At 43.1% G+C, this 15,745-nt stretch overlaps 1 protein-coding gene across 1 annotated transcript in view; it reads right to left on the bottom strand.

Annotated features, from left to right (window-relative positions):
• The window catches only part of LOC309669104 (N-terminal EF-hand calcium-binding protein 1-like), a gene marked incomplete at both ends in the record, with an annotated part of 75,398 nt that overhangs the window by 49,256 nt on the left and 10,397 nt on the right, over positions 1 to 15,745 (bottom strand). The window contains one exon of the mRNA XM_082479703.1: positions 5,155 to 5,263. Within this exon, the coding sequence (XP_082335829.1) occupies positions 5,155 to 5,263 (109 nt within the window). The remainder of the gene's footprint in view (positions 1 to 5,154; positions 5,264 to 15,745) is intronic.

Genomic DNA, 15,745 nt, shown 5'->3' with positions numbered 1-15,745 from the left:
GAGAGAAGATAAACGATTTGCCCAGAGTTTAACAAAGTCAGTATTTTAACTGGATAAGAAAGACAATATAATCTGTGCAAATCTTCTCCCACTAGATACACAACCGAGTGGAATTTCTCACCCTCCCCTGCTAAAAAACAGCTGTAAACTACTTAGCAATTATAGGCACAAACCATGATTTTAATTTCATTCCCTTGGGTAATTTGCAAGTGAAAATATCACAAAATAGGTGGTTTGGGGATTGTTTGATATGTACAATCATGCATTACAAAACTTCCCAAGGTTCAATAAACATTTTGCTGCTTTTCTTAGCCAGCTGGCTAATTTGAGACATTTTACGTAATCTGCCCTTTTTAGCAAATGCCAGCGAGTAAAGTTTTCCCCTCCTTATTATATCTGCTTCATGTGACTTTTGCTGGAAAGCTGTACTAACAAGGAATTTATATTATACTGCCCATGCTGTCCCTCTTTGCTATATCCGATATTTGGCATGCTCCATTTTGCTGCCTGCATGAAGGCAGGGTTCTCAAAACCTTTCAAAGGTGCCAAGGGAAAGCTTTTAAAATACATTTGCCTCTGTTAAAGATCAAGGCTTTTCGGCTGCTAAGTGAGGCACTAAGCCTTTTATCAGTTAAAGACTTCATGAAAACACATGCTCAAAAAGCTTCTTGTTGCTGTTTTAAATCTAAGCTTTAAGCATGTTTCCTTATTATCTATATCCAGGTTCTACTCTATAACAAATGTTAACCAGTCAATAGAAAGCACCCTTTCTTCTGGTTGGAACAGGTGATTTAGTAGGTTTGCTTATTCTTCCACCTGTTCAGCTCCCTGAAATACATGAAAATATGATCCTTCACAGTACGTATTCTCTGTGACTTCTGCACTCTGTTTTTTGCCAGTGTTTTCCTGGACAGTGAGAATGATCTCTCTCTCAGACGGCTGCTGTACCGGTTTCATTACTTGTTCTCAGCTAATAACTAACTGTGGCATTCGACAAAGTCGCACTTATTCTTCAGGTACGCCTATCTCCCAGGAGGAAAAACGTAGTATTATTCTCACTTTTCTACATATATTTTAGGACCAGATATTCCCTGCTAAAGAGAAAAATAATAAAAAAAAATGCAAATAAAAATATTTTACAAATTAAAAAAAAAAGCTTTACAAATAAAAAGAAAGAAAAAATAGATGTAGAACATCTATCTTTCTTCTTAGAAATCTTACATAGTCCTTGAGGATATTTGCCCTTACCAGGATGCTCCCTGACAAATGCAGGCAAACGGAATCATGGTAAAATAAAACCACTCTCATGCAGATACGTGGTACACAGGAGGAAATCCAAAGCTGTATGAATGAGTCTTTGACTCTGAAATGAGTCTGACTCTGGGTTATTTTTTTTTTGTGAAGGCTCTTAATCTGCTAAGCAAATTCCCATGGTGCTCCAAGACGCATGTGATTCATTTTGCTAGGATTAGGTAGACTGCATGCGTTGTATTTGTTCAAGATCATAGTTGTTTCTCAGACTTTGCCACTGATTTTAAGAAACTCAAGGAACTTAAAATGTTACACATTTCTTCTGCACACTTTACCTATTTATTTAGCAGTATTTCTGCAACCTTCTGCTTTGAATTTATAGCATGTAACTACTTTTGACAAATTAGGGAAATATGGGAAATTAGGGAAATAATGACAGTCTTCTCTTCTTATGATAAGAGTTAACCTGTTCATATTGCTGCTTCTCCTGTGATGTCTGTTAAAGAGAACAATACATCTGGGAAACCTGTTTCTCAGTCTTTGTTGCATTCTAGTACCAAGAGTCTTCAACACAGGATGGCTACCGGATGCTTTAGGATGGTCTTGGGGTTAAGAGTCCAATTCCATACTTCCATTTGTGCTGTCTTAAATCTAATGACTCTGGGGAGGTTATGCCTGATTTACAGAAACATAAGGGAGATCAGAGCTAAAAATAGATCTACAGAGTTATTTAGGCATTTACTCTTAAGGGATATATTCCTCTGTTTATATGAATTAGATGTCTATTTGAATGCTTTTAGGACTGCAGAGAACAGATCCAAATGAGGATTCCTAACTGTAGGCATTTCATGGCTCCATATAATCACACAGACAATACTGCTCATGAAAAGTACTTCAGACACCTTTGCAAAAAAAGCATACAAGCTCTTAAGACAGCAAAGAAATGTAGTTCTGCATATAGACTGTATATTTCAATGGCTAGAAATAAGGAAGTTTAAATAGTTAATATCTGAATTAATTTAATTTTTTTTTTTTTTAATAGTTGTATATTGGCTAATGAAAACCTAGAAACTTTTTTTAAAATCTTGGTGTTTATCATCCTGGAAGATGTTCATAATTGATCATAAACTGACATACATGTTCCCTAGCATACACTTGTGCAACTTTGATCAGATTTCAGACTTCAATTGATTTCTTTCTTCACACTTTCTGGAAAAGCTGAAGTTGTTTAAGAATTCCACCTGGATTAGAGGGAGGCAAAGTTTGCAAGGACAGAGAATATATTCATTAGACTAGGTGATAATGGTGGAAAAAATGGGCAAGGTTCTGAGCACACAAGGCCTTCAGTGAGGTTCCTTCAGAAGAATGAGCTTTGAGATGGTTCCTGAAAGAGCCCTCAGCTGCAAGGCCTTCTGCTGCAAGGAATTGTCGTGTCAATGGCCAGCATCACGCCTGGTCATTGAACAGGCATCCAGGGTGATGGGCCTGGGCTTGGGTCGGCATTTGGGGCTGATACACAACTGGCACAAGAACTGGGTGTTTTTGGAGGAGGAGTGGCACAAGCTGAGGAAGAGGGGAACAAGAAGGGGTGTGATGCTGTGACACAGACATCCAAAGTAGAAAAAGCCATAGGAGAGTCACTGTCAGGAAGAACTGGCCAAGGGGAAAGGCCTGTCTGGAGCTACCTGGGGTAACAGGAGAGTCCTAAAGTATTAAGGTGATGACCAAATTCATGTGTCTGAGGAACAAGGCTACTAATGTCTTACCATGATGTAGTGTCTGGATGTTTATGAGGTAGATGAAATACAAAATAACAGCGCGTTGGGTTTTTTTCCTTTGGGAGGTAAAAAACTCCAGAGATACAACAGAGTTTGACATTGGATGAGATAAGATCCTGTTACACTGCTCCTACCTGGGAGCAGGGCTGTGATAACATCTTAACACTTGTTGCTCCCCTCTATGCAGCTGAGAAAAGCAATACTGACTTATTGTGTACTTGCTCCTTGTAAACAGAATCACAATCCACTCCATTATTGTTACATGATGTCTTTATAACCTCTTCACAAAAGAAATAAACGGCCTCTCCTTGGGCCCTTCTCTGCCCCGGGAATAGTCCAATTTAAAAACCACTAGCTCAGTAACACCCTCCTAAATGACAATAAATGGGAGACATTTGCTGCGAATAACTGCTGATGGCCAGAAAGCAAATAAAAGGGGAGTTAATTCTCTTTTTCAGTCATAGAATCACAGGATGGCTGAGGCTGGAAGGGACTTCTGAAGATCATCTGGTCTAACTCCCTCTGCTCAAGCAGGGCCACCTAGAGCCAGTTGCCCAGAACAATGTCCAGATGGCTTTTCAATATTTCCAGGAGGATGGAGCCTCCATGATCAATCTGGGCTACCTGTGCCAATGTTTGGCCGACTTCACAGTAAAAAAGTGTTGCCTAATGCTCAAAGGGAACTTCCTGTATTTTACTTTGTGCCCATTGTCTCTAGTCCTGTCTCTGGACACCACTGAAAAGAGCCTGGCTCTTTGCACCCTCCCTTGAGATATCTATATACATTGAAGAGGTCCCCCCCAAGCCTTCTCTTCTCCAGGCTAAACAGTCACAGTTCTCTCAGCCTTTCCTCATAGGAGAGATGCCCCAGTCGCTTAATCATCTTTGTGGACCATTGTTGGACTCTATCCAGCATGTGCATGTCTCTCTTGTACTGAGGAGCCCAGAACTGGACACTACACCAGGTGTGGCCTCACCAGTGCTAAGCAGAGGTGAAGGATCACCTCCCTTGGCCTGCCAGCAATACTTTGTCTAATGCAACTCAGAATACCATTTACCTTCTTTGCAGCAAGGGCACGTTGTTAGCTCATGTTCAACTTGGTGTCCACCACAACCCCCATGTCCTTTTCTGCCAAGATGCTTTCCAGCTGGGTGGCCCCCAGCTTATATCGGTGCATGGGGTTGTTCTTCCTCAAGTGCAGGACTTTGCACATCTTGTAGAAATTCATGAAGTTCCTGTCAGCTCATTTCCCCTGGTCACTTTGGATGGCAGCGTGACCTTCTGGCATATCAGACACACCTCCCAGTTTTGTGTCATCAGTAAACTTGCTGATGGTACACTGTGCCCCATCATCCAGATAGTTAATTAAGATGTTCAGCAGGACTGGACCCAGTATTGACCCCTGGGGTACAACACTAGTTACTGGCCTCCAACTAGACTTTGTGCCATTGATCACCACCCTCTGGGCCTGGCCATTCATCCAGTTTTCAATTAACCTTAACCACTGTAGATAAGGAAAAGTTAGCTTAAGAGAGCATGCAATGCACAAGTTCAGCTGTGTTGAAAGCAGTAAGTAAGGTTCTTCACACCCTCAACCTGAGGCCTTGTTAAGCCAAACAGTCACAGGGCTGTCCAAACAGTCATGGGGCTGTCCAAACAGCCTAAGTGACTACATCAACACAATAACCATGCCAGCACCAGACAGGATGGCTTTTTGTGCTCTTTACTATGATTGTTTCATTTATTTTTTCTCTGCTCAACATCTGCTCCAAGTATTCATCTCAGGTAGTGAATCAGCGAAGAAGAACCAAGAATTGAGGAACTCATATTTAAGCCTCAAGGAAGCCACAAGCCCTTTTCTTTACTTTCTAGGGTGGAGAACAAAAAAGGCATTCAGTATCTGCCCTGTGTTCTCAGTACCCAACTCACATTTATTGGAATATGTAGATACTTCTACAAGGTTTAGAAACACTTCACTTGTACAATTTAGAGTCCTTTGACACAGCCTGGCTTCCCTGAAGCAGCTTTTTTCTCAGACTTGTTTTCTAAAATCAACCTGATGTCTTCTTTTTCCATTCTCAGGTACAGAGAGTATCACTCTAATTGTAAGAAGGGGACACTTACTCAGTATTTTGTGTATCGATTGTGTGAAAAAGTTCATGCAGTTCTTCTCCACTCAGAACTCCATCAGCAAAGTAAGCTTTGAATTCATCAAAGGACAGTTTTCCATCATCTGAAACAATGAAAAAATGGAAAGTGCCTTAGTTTCATTTACGGTTTTGCTTGTTTTTTTCATGCAGTAGAAGAGGAAGTTATTAAAAAACGTTAGCTCTTCAGATTAAGTGTAAAAACTTTACATACTTGATCAAGACATATAAAGAACACGATGTTAAATGCATCAGCTGTTATATCAGAGTTCTCAGCTTGCCTGGTAACTCTGGTGTTCTTCCTTTTCTCATCTTTCAAGCAAAAATAGTTGGTTTTGGTAAGTCTCTACTGACAAACACATCAATACAATCCCATCTTTGCCTTGATCCCATTCACTGCGGCTTCTCCCTGTCGTGCCCCATGCTTCCCCTGCTTGCTCCCTGCCAGCGTCCTCACCTCTGCATAAAAGACCAGTGACCTCCTAAGACTGATGGGGACAGAGAAAATGCAGGGAAATGAAAACATTTGTTGAAAGAATGTATTAGTTCAATGAAAATTTCTTCAGCTATCTAGAGCTATTTATTTCCCTCTCCTTTTCCTCCTCTTTCTTTCCTCTACTCTCTGCCTCCCACACGGGAGACTGAGACTCAAGTGAACAATTCAGTAGCAGTAGGGATCTGGCCCTGGCTCTGCTCTCTAGCTAAGGACACTAATCAATACACCGATTTCCAGAATTTTGGTTCTCTCTTTCCTCATAAAATACGTCTTTCTCAAAAAGCTCTATGCTCACTGTGGACTTAACAAAATAAATAAAAGAAAGTTCGCCTTTCATGCAATAGGAAGCCGGCTTTGTGTCCTCTTCTGCTGGAAAGAATTTCAGCTCATTTTCTTGGCCAGCGTAGAAAACGAATTTCTATTTGCTGGCATGTAATTTGGCTAGATATTACACAAAAATTTAGGAATGAGAAAAATGGTTTTGAACATATTTCAGAATTCATTCAAAATCCTCAGATGAATTTTCAGACGGAGTTTGGATTGGCCATGTAATATACAGTGAAGCCCAACTATGAAGAAGTTGACTTTATCTTTTAAGTGTCTGCTGTTCTCATTTGGTTGGGACAAAACCAATCATCACCACATGGGTCTTGATCATCTTCAAAACATGTACATGTAGTTAAGAAGCGTCTACAGGACTAATGGCCTCAGAGGGAGGGGGAGTACCATATGATAACATTCAGAAGAACAGTAATGGGTTTGCATTAAGAGGAGTCAGTCCTTATTACAATCTATATTACATTATTTAGTGGAGTCTGTTTCACCTGTTTCTTAATTTAGCTTTAATTATAGCAAGGCCTCGACTACATGAAGCAAAATCCTTGCGCTGAGATGTGTTAAGCAAAGATTAATTCATCTGTTATTTTCAGGATGCTGCCACTTAAGACCAAAGCTTTATCCTCCTTTTGTCAGATCAAACTCTGCACAACCATCAATGATTTCTAAAGGGTATTGTAATAAATACTACACCATTCACCATTTCATTGAAGAAGGGCTCGTACTTGTATCTCACCGCATCTATGCATGCCTGAAAATCCCAGGTAAAGTGCTGTACTGCAGACTTCCTATGCTTTTCTTTTTTTTTTTTTTTAAGTGACATCAGAAATGGATAAAATGTACTGCAATTTGGACAGCCTGTCCCACCCACGGGGGGACAGAATTAGGCTATTTTCTGTTTTTGAAAGCAGGACCCTGGGATACGAGTAGCATTAGACTCTATTAACTCTGGCCTCTAATCATATCACAATGACTTTTTAAACATATGACAGTCAGCACAACTAATTTTTTCCTGTGTATATGATTGTAAAAGAAATAAGCAATTGTAAAAGAAATAAGCTTTTAAGTGATTTAGATAACTTAGGCCTTGTTAGATTTTTTATATATATTTTGTGAATAATCATAGAATGGTTGAAGAATAGAGGTAATTGTGTAAAGTTGATCAATGGAATGGAGGTGCTTGAAGACTATATGACCACTGAGCTACAACTTCAGAAGAGGAACTGGAATGGCATGATAAGAGTCAGCTGAAAATTAATGAACTTTTGGAACTACTGAAGAATGAAGAACTGGGAGACTTTAAAGAAACACTAAGAGCTTGCCAGACAGAAATATCACAGTATCACAGTATCACAGTATGCTAGGGATTGGAAGGGACCTCAAAAGATCATCTAGTCCAATCCCCCTGTCGGAGCAGGAACACCTAGATGAGGTTGCACAGGAAGGCGTCCAGGCGAGTTTTGAATGTCTCCAGAGAAGGAGACTTCACAACCTCCCTGGGCAGCCTGTTCCAGTGCTCTGTCACCCTCACTGAGAAGAAGTTTCTTCTCAAATTTAAGTGGAACCTCTTGTGTTCCAGCTTGAATCCATTACCCCTTGTCCTATCATTGGTTGCTACTGAGAAGAGCCTGGCTCCATCCTCATGACATTCCCCTTTTATATATTTATAAACGCTAATAAGATCACCCCTCAGTCTCCTCTTCTCCAAACTAAAGAGACCCAGCTCCCTCAGTCTTTCCTCATAAGGGAGATGCTCCACTCCCTTAATCATCTTAGTTGCCCTACGCTGGACTCTCTCCAGCAGCTCTCTGTCCTTCTTGAACTGAGGGGCCCAGAACTGGACACAATATTCCAGATGCGGTCTCACCAGGGCAGAGTAGAGGGGAAGGAGGACCTCTCTCGATCTGCTAACCACCCCCCTTCTAATACAGCCCAGGATGCCATTGGCCTTCTTGGCCACAAGGGCACAGTGCTGGCTCATGGTCATCCTGCTGTCCACCAGGACCCCCAGGTCCCTTTCCTCTACACTGCTCTCTAACAGGTAGCTCCCCATCCTATACTGGAACCTGGGGTTGTTTCTGCCCAGATGTAGGACCCTACACTTTCCCTTGTTGTATTTCATTAAGTTATTCCCTGCCCAAATCTCCAGCCTGTCCAAGTCTCTCTGGATGGCAGCACAGCCCTCTGGCGTGTCAGCCACTCCTCCCAGCTTAGTGTCATCAGCAAACTCGCTGATAGTACACTCAATTCCCTCATCTAAATCATTGATGAATATATTGAATAATATGGGCCCCAGTACTGACCCTTGAGGCACTCCACTGGTTACCGGCCTCCAACTGGACTCTGCCCCATTGACTACGACTCTCTGGCTTCTCTCCTTCAGCCAGTTCCCAGTGCACCTAATTATCCGGTCATCCAGTCCACACTTCCTCAGTTTAGCCATGAGGATGCTGTGGGAGACCGTGTCAAATGCTTTACTGAAGTCAAGGTAGACCACATCTACCGCTCTGCCATCATCCATCCACCTCGTTATTTCCTCATAAAAGGCTATGAGGTTGGTCAAGCATGACTTCCCCTTGGAAAAGCCATGCTGACTGCCCCTAATAACCCTCTTATCCTTGATATGCCTTGAGAGGGCACCAAGGATAAGCTGTTCCATCAGTTTCCCAGGGATGGAGGTGAGGCTGACCGGTCTATAGTTACCCGGGTCCTCCTTCTTGCCCTTTTTGAAGACTGGAGTGACATTTGCTTTCCTCCAGTCCTCAGGCACCTCACCTGTTTCCCAAGACTTGGTAAAGATGGTGGAGAGTGGTCCAGCAATGACTTCAGACAGCTCCTTCAGCACCCGTGGGTGCATCCCATCTGGACCCATTGATTTATGGATGTCCAGGTTGCTTAACTGGTCTCTGACCCAGTCCTCATCAACTAAGGCAAACTCATCCATTGACTTGACTTCATCTTCATCTGGGGTCTCAGCGGAACAGGACTCCTCAGGACAGCCCCCGACAGAGTAGACAGAGACAAAGAAGGCATTCAGTAGTTCTGCCTTCTCTGTATCTTCTGTCACCAGGGCAACCACCCCATTCAGTAGTGGGCCTACATTGCCTCTGGTGTTAGTTTTATCTGCCATGTATTTGAAAAAGCTCTTCCTGTTGTCCTTGACCCCTCTTGCCAGGTTTAACTCTAAGGAGGCCTTAGCTTTCCTAGTTACCTCTCTGCATCCCCTGACAGCAGCCCTGTACTCCTCCCAAGCGGTCAGCCCCTCCTTCCATGATCTATAAACTCTCTTCTTCCACTTGAGCTTGCCAAGCAGTTCCCTGTTTAGCCACACAGGTCTCCTGGCTCCCTTCCTTGACTTCCTACGTGTCGGGATGCTCTGATCTTGAGCTTGGTAGAAGCAGTCCCTGAATGCTGACCAGCTATCCTGGGCACTTTTACCTTCAAACAGCTTTGTCCACGGGATTTCCCCTAGTAATTGTTTGAAAAGGCCAAAGTTTGCCCTTATGATTACATATCAATTATGTAATGTTGTGTAGAATCATACATACAGAAGATGTATTTTGTTAGCCACTGGCCACTCACTGAGGTGATGGCCCAACTCTGAGTTGTTAATAAAGCAAACCTAGAGGCACCCACAGTGTGGTGAAATTCTTTAACAATTATTTAAGGCTGAGAAGAAGGAATCAATTAAAAGAAGAAATGTAAGACAATTCTGTTTGCTGAAATCAGCTAGAGCCTGGATAGAGCTTTGAATGACATTGTCTAGAAGGTGATGCAAGAAACCAACTGATGCTTGTCAACAGAATTTTAAAAAAGTGAAAGAAAGACGTTTGCCAATGGAAAGCTGACCTCACAGAAGTCCACGAGATTTCATCAGGGATCCCTCAACAGCAGCTGATGAATAAGTGTCCTCTTTTCTTTGCTGTACAGGCATGACTTCAGAAGAAGTACATGGGTCAGGATGTGGCAAAGCCGTAACTCCATTAAAACAGTTATGGCAATTTGTTCCTCATTGACTAGTGTATATGAGTGAGTTTTAAATGCAAGATTGATAATCAGCAAAAAAACACCGAAGAAAAAAATCCACCGTTTGCTTTTACTTAGAAGTTGAAATGTTTAAACAGCAGTTAAGTAATAATTTATCTAAACTGTTTGGCCCTTTGCATGAAGGATAGATAATATTTTCAGAGCCTAACGCTTCATAACTCTGTTTTGGTTAGCACTAACTCTAAGTTCTCCTGACTCTCTCTCTTCCTTCAGTAACATACTGAATGACTCATAGGGCACTAAACAACCATAGAGGATAAGACTACAATGTCCTAAGCACTAGATAAATCTACAATACATTGTGGCCTAATTTTATAGTGGTGAAGAAACTATTATAAAGATAGTATCTGAATCCTGTAACTGCATGCTGTACTACAGCATAGAGATTTGAAAAGTAGAGCTGAGGCATTTCCTCAGTCTTTTACTTGCTCTTATTTCCTAATTTCTTTGACTTGAACATGGCTTCAAATATGTAATCTTCCAGTCGTTTCAAAATTGGACAAATTGAATGTCTGCTTCAACAAAAACATTTTGAAATGTTCAATATGAAAAGGCAGATTGTAGCTGGGGATAATCATCATTATGATCAAAATAAAATGTCAGGATCTGCAAGAGCTAAGAACCAAGATGGCACAATACTTTGTTGAAGGTAGGCAATTTTCTTTGACAGAACTGCCATGATTACCTAATTGAGAATCTAAAAACATCTTCCATTTGGCACTGGTTACAGAGAAGGAATATCAAATATTGACTGTGTTTAAATGAGCTTCTTTTCACAGCTATGCTTCCTTTGGCTTATATGGATACAATTGATTGTTTAATCAAACTGCCTGTGCAGCTTTAGCCTTTGCTGGGAAGCGTGATTTGCATGCAAGTTATACACATACTCAAGAAACTGGTGATTTTTGGCTCCTTTTCTGAGATAAACATATTATGAGTTTACTTACAGAACAGTCTGGGTATGACACAAAACCTGAAACATCTGTCTGTTTATCTCCGTTTTTCAGGATCATTGGTTTCACATCAATTCAGAAAATCAATGATCTGTCAACAGCCAGATTGGGCACTTTAGCTATTTTTTTAAATTTTACCATCCAAGAGCAGACATTGCCTTTTGCTTCATTGCTATTTATTCTCAAAAACATTTGGAATGTTATTGACATTGACTGACACATGGTTGAGCTTGTTGCTGGCAAAAGCCAAGAAGATTTGAACCTATGCAGTTACAGACTTCATAGAGTTACGTTTACTGAAAAAAGCCCTGATTCTCCAGTGGATTTCTCTCATTTTGTATGAGTGTAACTACTTTGCTAGTGCAGCTGGGGACTCAGCTGCCGGTGGCCCAGGTCACCCCTGCGCCTCCTCAGTGCTCAGATGAAGCTCAGACCCAACCCCTAACAAGCGCTCCTTGTGCTGTTTAAATGAAGACACGTTTCCCTAGCCATTTTTTTTTTCAAGTGTCAAAAATGGATTTTATTTTAAAGGCTGCATTACGTATCGTCAGCGCTGCCTCCCTGGGGCACACCTCACTGCCCTCGGAGCGCCCAGATAAACACAATCCGATTTAAGTGCCTCAGAGCAGCTGAGCAGAAACCTTTATTACAGATGCTTCAATCCTTGTCACTGGCAAAGCTACAGGGGATGGATGATTCATGACAGACAAACTTCTCTGAAGCCACGCATTGCTCAGACAAATCAATCTTCAGCAGTGTTTGCCTTGGCAACGTTATCTCAAAGAAGCTGTTTTGCAAGCCTTGCTTGCTTTTGTCTATCTTCTCTGATGTCTTTCAAAAGCAGGGTTTCTTCACAAAGAGGCACAGTTGCCCATCCTCCTTGGAGCCAAAATACTCCTGGCTGGCAGAAAAAAATATAAATAATAAAATGAATCTCCCCACGTAGCACTAGAAAGTTTAGAAATATATTTACACGGTGTTTTAGAGGAGCCTTCCTTTGGGTTACAATTGCATTCTTACATCCATTTCAGTCAAATTCACCTCTCTATTGAATAGATGTTTTTATGTGTAAAATGGGCACAAGTGATATTCCTCAGCTAGTCCGCTCCAGAAACACTAGTAATCTCCAGGATGCATTTTGGATAGCTTATGGCTTCAATAGACAACAGCATGTCTGACCAAGGAAAGCCACACACATACTCTCTTTTTGAGCTGAAAGATGGCTTCAGTGAGTGAAAAGATATCAAGCAAATCATGAACAAGAGCACGTATGTGCCCAAAGATGATGGCAAATGGTGACTCTGCAGCCAGAGAAGGAAGTTAAAGTGATGTAGAGGAGCAGGACATCTCGCAGACATGCCAGCAAATGCTGGAAGGCAACAAAACAGCTTCCACTCTCATCTATTTCAGGCTTCTTGTTAAGACTGTGAGCCTTTCCTAGCAGTTAAACATGCCTGTGGGCCCCACGGAGGATCACCAAAGCAGTTTTTCCATAGCAGGAGCCACATCAGATGGAGCTGGTACGGCTGAATGGCAGCCCTAGAGCTTATGGCAATTGGAAGAGCCACATGGAAGACCCTATGGCAATCGGAAGGAAAGACCCCACTGGGCTAAAGCTCATCCTGGGGTTCACCTTGCGGCATGGGATATGGAAAGCAGAGCCCATGGCACTGTCCCAGTCCAACCAGATGGTGCCCAACCTGCCTCCAGGCTGGCAATGAGCACGCTGCCAAGGCAGTTGGGTTATTTAGGATCTGGGGCTCTATGAGCACAATCCTCTGCCTTTGTAGGGCAAAAATTTGCAAAGCAAGAAGAGGTAACAAGTGAAACCAATAAATAGAAAAATGCCCTGTGGCAGAAGGAATTTATTCCCCAGGAAGGTATACAAGGCACTAGGAAATGATGGTGATCAAAATGAAGCAGTCAGTTCTGCCATGAGAAAGGCAAGGGCCAAAAACACAGCCCCATCCAGGCCCTCACAGTTCTCAATGGGAGCTGCCTTCCTAAATCCCTCCTGGGAATAGTAATGGTCCTTTACGGCTTTTTGAAATCTGGCTGCCTTTGGAGAACTTGAAGCCTGCAGTCCCCTGCATGGCTGAAGCAAACACAGTAGAAAGACAGAGTAAATGTGGGTCCTCCTCCCAGCTCACCTGCTCCCGGGCATCTGCTGTGTGACTTACCTTTTTGGAAGGAACTGATTGTCCATACCTGGAATTGGATCAAAGCACTTGAGCGCTAAATGATGTTGCCCTATACACAGAGAAAACAAGGTAGTGGGGGGAGACACAAGGCAACAGACACAGATGGACTGAACCAGATGCAAAAAGTTGAAAAACACCTGATTTATTGGCATATGGCACATAGGCTGCAATCAGACCAAGAAAAAGCTGCCAAAATAATAATTTTCAGTGTGCCAAAAAGTATGCTGATAATATGCACTAGGTCCCAGGCGTAAGGAGTCGCAGAAGAAAACGCAGAGACATGGGCTGAAGCTTTAAAGATTCTGGGCAAATGCACTAAGCTTTCACTGACTCTGATCTGTATTGAGTGTTGGTATAACCAGAAATTATGATTTTGAGCCATTATTTCAGCTGTTATGCTGGAAAAGCTTAGCACATGTAAGTAACCAAGTGGTTCCAAGGGGACTAGGCTAACAGGGAGAGGGTTTAGATTTAAAAGCAGTCATTTTATCTTTATAGAAATAATAAGGTTTGGAATCTGGAGCAGAGAGTCCACCCTGCAGCACCTGCAGGACCCAAGGAGGTGGGATGGGGAATCTCACCCCAGGCAGAGCCTGGGCTCTGAGGCAGGATCCAGGGTGGTGTCTGCAGGGGATCCAGATGGTCAGGAAGCAAACAGCGGCGTGGCGAGAGTCCCTGGAGGCTGTGCTACAGGAGTTTTGCCCTACTAATCCATTTCAGCAGTGCTGATTGAGTAATCTGGGAGCTCAAATCAGTGATGCTGCAGTTCAGAGAATTTCTGTGCTCTGGCTCCCATTGAGAAGATATGTTCTGTAAAGTCATCCAGTAAATGTATAGCTCAAAGGGGCCACTATGGGCTGCTCAAACCTGTCCCTTCTGGGTGGGTATCATGGCGCATAGAGGTTCCCCAAGAGATCCCTGCACGTAGCTGTTTTTCTCAAGGAAAGGGGCACAAGAGATGGGTCACCCTGTCATGCTGTGACATATCTGGCCAGTCCATGTGTGTGGAGGGGAGACCCCATGCACTGCTGCAGCCTCCTGTGAGCAGTGCTGCTGGGGGCAGTCTGTGGGCTAGCTGAAGACCTCAAGAGATGTCAGGATGTTGTGGCTCCAGTTTAGGAGATATTGGCTGTAAGAGCCAATCAGAAGACTGGTGTTGTCTCAACACTGTCATCAGTGACTAGGCCCCAAAACCTGAACTAACGTCTTGACATGAGTTTGCAGTGGCTCGCTGAGCTGGCTGTTATCAGGCATGGAAACCTTGGAGACGGGACTGAGGTACAAGCAGCATCGTTGCCATGGTACAAAGGTACAAACAGTGTCATTACCTGGTACAAGTCTGTTTTACCGAAGCAGCAAAGCGAAAGAAACCACATAGCTGCTGTCAAAGAAGATGGATTGCACTGGCTGTGCCAGCACCGATGAAGACATTTTGAACCTCAGTTGAACTTTCCTCATTATAGTGTCATAATAGAAAAACACACCTCCTGGTAAGAAGTTACCCGCCTCCAAAGCTGACCACGCCTCAGACACTCCTCTCCGGGCATGCGTGGAAGCCTTACTCCAGACAGGAGGAGATTGGCACATTTCCACAGGACAGAGGTGGAGTGGAGGTGGGTCCAAGGAGGAGCAAGGTGTGCTGCCTAGCATAAAAGATGGTTCCTCAGTAACTGAATTTTGAAGATCTTCCCCATCGAGAGACCACAACGGTCGAAGAAGAAGCAGAAGAACGCCCTCTGGATTCAGGACCATAGGGACACCTGTGGACCTGTGGTGGTAGCTATAATCCTCTTTCCCCCTTTTTTATCTCATCTTTCCTATTCTTCCTTCTTTCTGTTGCAAGCCGCTTTACAGGCAGAACCAATAAAGTAATTGTATGTTGAAAGCTTTACTCCCTGGGCTTGAAGCCATTTCTTTTTGCACTTCGGGATCACAGCTGAAACGAACTATCACGCATCCACCGAGGAGTGGACCATTACACCGGCCTAGGAAAAAATGCCGAAATCAGGCACTTGGCACGCCTTGCTTTGGTGTAACTCTGAAATTTTCCTTGAAAAAAAGTTTAATCTCCTAAATGACAATCTTCAGAGAGCCTCCAGGCCAACCCTGACAGTTCACTTTCGGGTGATTCAAGAGATCCCCTTCCTGAGGTGCCTCCCCTGCCTCTTGCAGGCATATTCACTCACTCCTCTGGGATGGCACAAATTATCACTCTGGGCTACAAGCTAGAGCCACTGAGGAGTCACCGTCTGAGGACTGCTGTAGTGAGGCAGCTATCGTCCCGCCAGAGCTCACCTGAAGACACATGAGCTGATGCAGCAGATAGAATACTCACCTACAAAGTCAGTGTTTGTCCTGCAATGGCACTGTCAATAAATAATGAATATGAAAACACCTGTTTTGCTCTGTACAAAATTGACTCGAGTGAGCGTTCTGAGATTTCCATTTGATCATCGTACAGGGGCAGCTCGGTGCCTTTTTGGTTACTCTGTGGAAATCTTGTTGGGCAACTCACATGCGTATGCTCTGGGAATC

Source organism: Vanellus vanellus, assembly GCF_965231255.1.
Source record: "Vanellus vanellus genome assembly, chromosome: 2".
Lineage (NCBI taxonomy): Eukaryota > Metazoa > Chordata > Aves > Charadriiformes > Charadriidae > Vanellus > Vanellus vanellus.
Note: the sequence above shows the minus strand (reverse complement) of the source record. Positions and strands in the feature narration are given on the sequence as shown.